The 6,876-nt window shown below is 33.8% G+C and overlaps 1 protein-coding gene across 1 annotated transcript; it reads left to right on the forward strand.

Annotated features, from left to right (window-relative positions):
• Nucleotides 1-4,365: 4,365 nt before the first annotated feature.
• On the forward strand, nt 4,366-6,652 carry LOC133814884 (uncharacterized). Its single transcript, XM_062247789.1, has 6 exons — nt 4,366-4,603; nt 4,739-4,807; nt 4,891-5,341; nt 5,651-5,750; nt 6,089-6,151; nt 6,227-6,652. Exons 1-6 carry the CDS (start codon nt 4,366-4,368, stop codon nt 6,650-6,652), a joined length of 1,347 nt encoding a protein of 448 aa, XP_062103773.1.
• The last annotated feature ends 224 nt before the right edge of the window (nt 6,653-6,876 follow it).

A 6,876-nucleotide genomic window follows, 5' to 3' on the forward strand; every position in this document is an offset into this window, starting at 1 on the left:
ATGGCAACAGAAATGGAGGGCGAGGTGATTGATTGGTCTTTAGAGAACTCATAACTTTTCGTAAAGTTTATTAGTTTATGTAATAATTATATGTGCATTTTAAATTTTGGCTTAGAGTGAATTTGGAATTGTGGTGATTCTTTAGTAATTTTGGTTAAATGAGCGTACAACGTATCTTTGTTAAGTGATCATGTTATGCATAGTTCTAGAACTTTACTTTTTGATTAGGCGCAAGTACTATGTTCACACCCTTGACTTTGAACACATACAAACCATCAAAACCATTTCTTCAAAGAGCCCTAGAGACCTTGAACCTTTTCTTCCCTAGCAATGGCCGAACACCTCACCTTTCCTTTCTCTCGGTCTCTTCTCTTTTCTTTTTCCTAATATTGTGCTGTTTTGGTCCTCTCACTCACACTCTTGACTGAAATGAGACGAGGAAAAAGAAAGTTTTTTTTCCCTGCTTAACTCTCTTTTTCCAAATTGGTAAATGCCTCATCAAAATCATTGACTCACCTTATTTCCACTCTCGCTCACCCTCACCTCATAACTTCAAAATCACACTAAATCAAGCCTCCCTGCACACCCCAATCAAGCATAGATACAACTCTCATCTAGCCATCATCTTGACTAAGTTCAAGCGCCACATCCTACTGTCTAAGCATAGACAAATTCTTCTCTCTATTCTCCATTTTGCCGAATAATTCATGCCCTTTTTACTTCAAATTTCCTCTCTTTCTATAAAGCCATCACATTATTTACATTCTCCCTTTTTCCATATTTATAACTCCCTCTTATTAAGATATAAAGTAAAATCAACATAAGTCCCATGGTAATTGATCCATCCACACCATCACAACTTAAAATTATAAAACCACACTAACAAATTAAAATGATAAAACACATACAAGTAGTCAAACAAAAGTCAACTAAACATGAGAGTCGGATACTACATAAATAGTGTGCTGTTTCACTAGAGAAGTGGTAGTTCATGAATGGATTAATTAAGAGGTGTCGTAGTCAATCTTTTCTTCAGTTCTCTGAAAGCTTCTTCACAACTTTCATTCCACACGAACTTTAAATCATTTCTTGTCAGCTTTGTCAAAGGCATAGCAATTTGAGAGAAATTCTCCACAAAACGACGATAGTAGCTTGCTAACCCAAGTAAACTCCGAACCTCAACAACATTCTTCGGTCTTTCCCACTGCAAGATAGAGTTTATGTTTGCAGGATCCATAGTGATGCCTTCTTGAGAGATTACATGCCCTAAGAATTCGATAGCTTTGTCAAAGGCATAGCGATTTGAGAGAAATTCTCCACAAAACGACGATAGTAGCTTGCTAACCCAAGTAAACTCCGAACCTCAACAACATTCTTCAGTCTTTCCCACTGCAAGATAGAGTTTATGTTTGCAGGATCCATAGTGATGCCTTCTTGAGAGATTACATGCCCTAAGAATTCGACATCGGTCATCCAAAAGTCACATTTTTCTTTCTTATCCCTCAAAGTCTGCAACACTATTGTCAAGTGTTCAACATGGTCCTCACATATCTTGGAATACATCAGAATATCATCAATGAATACTACCACAAATTTATCCAAATAGGGTCTAAATATTCTATTCATAAGGTAATGTTGCAGGTGCATTCGTTAATCCAAACAACATCACCAAAAAATTAAAGTGTCCATAAAACGTCCTAAAAGCACTATTAAGAACATCCTCTTCCTTTATCCTCGATTAATGATAGCTTGATCTCAAATCAATCTTTGGAAATAACGTTGATCCCCCAAGCTGATCAAACAATTTATCTATCCTTGGTAAGGGATACTTGTTTTTGTTGAGGGAGAGGGAGATTACACCACCAAAATAATATGAATCTACACTCAATTATCTTTGACAGATACAAATAAAAGATTGAGTTAGATGATACAAACCCTAGTAGTAGACCAAAGTTCTTCAACCTTCTTGGAGCTACAAAACCCTTGCTTGAGAAAACCACTTTGAACTTCTTATTCAATGCAAAAAAAAAAAAAAAACACAACCAAAGACTTATACACGAGGTGTATCGCTGTCATAATTCACTATTTCCTAGCCCTTCCATTGATGCTTGTGGCTTTTCTAAGAGGAAATAGGAATTTGGATTGAACAAGCCTTTAAACTCACAAAGTCAAGCATTTTCTTTATGAGTTTCTCGGAGAAAACTTGAGATCTTGAAAGCTAGAAACAAGTTAGAGAGAGTGATCAAGTCTTCCAAAACTTTAATAGAACCTTTTTATAGTATAGACACCATCATTAAGTCTAACCAATAGGATTAGTGTAACCACCAGTAAAAATGATTAACATAATTTCGGAAAACATACATCATTTGCGGAAAACATCTTACTTTTCATTTAATTAAAAGGCCAAAAAATCCTTATGATATATTTTTTTTAAATACTTACTTAGTTTAGAAGCATGCACATGCTTAAAATAAGATTACAATATTTGAAACTTGATAACAACTTAAACATAAACGATAAAAAGTTTTTACACAAAATAAAACTTGACAAAAGCGTAGCGACTTCCACAGTCGGGCCACATGTACATTCCGCATGACAGACTCTAGCGCTCACTGATCCATCTTGCATTTTTGCTTACCTACAACATGAAACAACTAGGTAAGCGAAACACTTAAGGGGCGTTTGGTATGGGGTAATCTTAAGGTGGGAATGGGAAAGTGGAGACAAACCCATGTTTGGTATGTCATTTTTGACATTTTTAGCTGAGGGTTTAATTTTCCCGTGGGATTCACGTGACCTTATTTGGGGGTAATATCATTACTTAAAAATACTAGAGTTTTATTTTACTGCAATCTCAACCTCTTCTCTTCTTCATTTCGTGAAGCCCTAGAACTGCCTCTTCTCTTCATCTCCTTCACTGAACCAAGTAAGTAATCTCTCTCTCTCTGATTTTGATTTTTTGTCTATGATCTGTACTAGTTGAACTTTGTGTTTTCTTGGTCTGTTTTCCATGGGAAGTTATTGATGATGGTAGAGTTGAAATCTAGAGATGGGTTTAGGTTTTTAAGGTTAGATGGGGGTAAGAATGATACGAGGCTCTGTTTGGCTTTTTTGTTTATGTGTCTTTGCCTTTAATGATCTTGATTTTTTTTTTTCCATGTAATAAGAAGATCATGAACTGAACTGAGTTCCTCCATCTACCATGTGATTTTTTTTTCTTCTTTCAAAAACACTTTTACTTAAAAATTTCAAACCGTTTTCTGTAAGCTCTAGGATAGGATAGGATATATATATATATATATATTGATAACTAGGCAAAATATTCTTTCTCAAAATCCTAAAGAAATCTCCAAAAGCTTAAACTTCAAAGCCTCATCAATTCTGAGCAGTCTGTGACCATTGGGTCCAAAAGTAATATATATATATAATATTATATATAGTAATATATATATATAATATTACTTCATGTAGTAATATTATTTTCATTAGTTACTTTTATTTGACATAGCTTGTAGTAAGAAAAAAAACCGCTAAATATCACAAGTAAAAGTAATGATGATTATTGGGTTTTCAACATATTAAATATTTGATTTGATAGATGTGATGAAAGTGTAGTTTCTAATATAAATTTTTTGATTTGATATAGAAAAAGGAATTAATATATATATATATACATAATGATAAACTAAAAATTAGTACCTTCTAGTGAGAAGGAGAAATAAGGAGAAATATATATATGACAAAGCTTTAAAAGAAAAAAGAGGGTGTTCAGAAGAAAATTTAAGGAAAGTGATTGACAAATTAAGAAGGAAAACGATAAGACTGGTAGCCAGTTGCCTCACTTGTCTACTATATATAATTAAGTGAATAAGGTCCATATAGCTAGGAGAAGATATAGTATATTTATATATATGCATAATGCTTTTGTGTGGACTCTGTAGAATACGATTCTAGGCTTTGATTAGTCAAACGTTCTAAAGTCATTATTAATTAATTAATTAATGAACCTAGAGTTGATCATATGCAACTAATTATTTCAAACTTCATGCAGATATGACTCGTCTTTCATTGGTTGCAAAGAAAAAAAGAATTGTAGCAATTTTGCTTCAGTATATGGAGATATTAAATAATATGATACTTTTGTTCATACTCAAAATATTTTTCGTTATTTGTAAGAGGCGTATAAGTACAAATAGGTTTCTTGAAAGTTCCTTTCATAGACACAAAATACGTCAACTAAATAGTTTTAGAATGATACATGCTAGTGACTTAGCATGAGTAGAAAATACTCGCATGGATAGGAGAACATTTGCCATTTTGTGTCACCACCTTAGAACTATTGGGGGTTTGAAAAAAACCAAAAATATGGATGTTGAAGAAATGATTGCTATGTTTTTACATATTGTATCTCATGACATTAAGAATAGAATTATGAGACGACAATTTGCACGTTCTGGTGAAACAGTTAGTAGACAATTTAATGCGGTTTTAAATGCTGTGTTGCGCCTTCATGAGTTATTGTTAAAAAAACCTGAACCAATTCTTGGTAGTTCAACTGATGAGAGATGGAAGTGGTTTAAGAATTGTTTGGAAGCACTAGATGGTACATACATTAAAGTCAATGTGTCCGCCTTAGATAGGCCTAGGTACCGGACTAGAAAGGGCGAAATTGCTACTAATGTATTAGGTGTAGTCTCATAAGATATGCAATTTATTTATGTCTTACCTGGATGGGAAGGATCAGCTGCCGACTCTAGAGTGTTACGAGATGCCATATCTAGGACAAATGGGTTGAAAGTTCCACAAGGTATATATTTCTCTCATATGTAGTATCATACATATACAAGTTAATTTCATAATAGGTTCACAATATTGTTAATTAATTTACAGGACATTACTACTTATGTGATGCTGGATATCCCAATGGTGAAGGCTTCTTAGCACCATATAGAGGACAACGATATCACTTGAATGATTGGGATATCCCACCTAATACACCTACTGAATTTTTCAATATGAAACATTCTTCAGCTGGAAATATAGTAGAGAGAGCATTTGGCCTATTGAAGGGGCGATGGGAAATTCTTAGAGGTAGATCATACTATCCTGTCAAAATTCAATGTCGAATTATTTTGGCATGTTGCCTTCTTCACAACTTGATTAGAAGAGAAATGCCTATCGATCCTCTAGAACAAGCAATAGGGGAAAGTGAGGAGGACAATTGTGATGAAGATGAAAGTGTAGGCAATGATCATTATACACATATTGAAATATCTAACGCTTGGACTTCTTGGAGAGACAACTTAGCTAGAGAGATGTTTAACCAATGGAGCAACATGAGGCATACATAAATTGTATTTCTTTGCATTATTTGTGTTTGATTTTGTTTGAAACAATTTTATCATTATGTGTTGGATGTCTCCAAATAATATGGATTTTATTTGATTTGCTTTGTAAATTCTTGGAATTGTTATGGAAATTTATAATGTTGGCAGTTTATGCTATCAATTTTATATCTATGTTCTTAGTTCAATTTTATATCCATGGCAATGCTATCATATTATATCGATGTTCTTAGTTCAATTTTATATGTTAATATATTATTGCTATACTTTTGTTATAAGTAGATGTGAGATACATGTATGCTTAGAAAAATGGATGCTCTGGAGCAATCAACATCAATTCCTGGAAAAAAGCATCAGTGGACTTCAATTGAGGATTCAAAGTTGGTTGAGTGTTTGTTGGAGTTGGTAAATAGTGGAAAATGGAAAGCAGACAATGGGACCTTCAAACCTGGCTATTTATAGCAATTGGAAAAATGGATATGTGAGAAAATTCCTCATTGTGGATTGAAAGCACAACCCCACATTGATTCTCGTATCAAGATACTAAAGAAACAATTTCATGCAATTTCTGAAATGTTGGGACCTTCAACAAGTGGTTTTGGTTAGAATGAGGAACTAAAGTGTGTTGTTGCTGAAAAAGTGTGTTTGATGCCTGGATTAAGGTAAGTGTCACCTTATTGTTGAATTTAATTTAGAACTTAATCACATATTAATTCTTTCTCTATTACTTTTAACTATTACAGAGCCATCCGAATGCAAAAGGCTTAAGGAATAGACCATTTCCTCATTATGAAGACTTAGTTACTGTATTTGGGAAGGATCGTGCAAATGGGCAAGGAGCTATGGGATTTTTTGAAACGGTTGATGAGATTGATAAATAGGTAGACAATGACGCAAATTCTGAGTTTGATCATTTATCTCCAATAGATGATCTTATTGGTAATGCAACCAATAGTCATACAAACACGGCGACAACTTCAGCACAGTCAAGTAAGAAAAGTAGAAAGAGATTTAGGAATGAAGATCCATTGGTTGAGGTATTGACTGACATAGTGAAAAAATTTGGTGACATACAAGCTGTTGCTGGTGATAGTATTCGAAGAATTGCTGATTGTTTCCAGTTTGAGACAGAAGGTGCTACTAGAAGGATGAAAGTGTTTGATGAACTGAAGCAAATTGATGGGCTGACAAATGAACAACGAGTCAAAGCTGGAAAACTTCTTGTCCAAAACCAAGCCTACATAGATTTTTTATTCACATTGGATGATGAATTCAAGTTGGGATTCATACTTGGGCTCTTTGAATGAGGTGAGATCTAATATTTGATAGTATTTTGGAAAATAGTACTGGTGAGATGGCTTTGAGAAATGTATGTCTTTTCACTTTTAGATGAAACTTTTGAAAAAAGAGTATGTCACATTTTGGTTGAAACTTTTGGCAAGGTAATATGCCACCTTTTGGAAGAAACTTTTTGTAAGATAATATTTCATCTTTTGGATGATACTTTTGGCAATATAATATGCCATTTTCG

This window comes from Humulus lupulus, chromosome 2, assembly GCF_963169125.1.
Source record: "Humulus lupulus chromosome 2, drHumLupu1.1, whole genome shotgun sequence".
Lineage (NCBI taxonomy): Eukaryota > Viridiplantae > Streptophyta > Magnoliopsida > Rosales > Cannabaceae > Humulus > Humulus lupulus.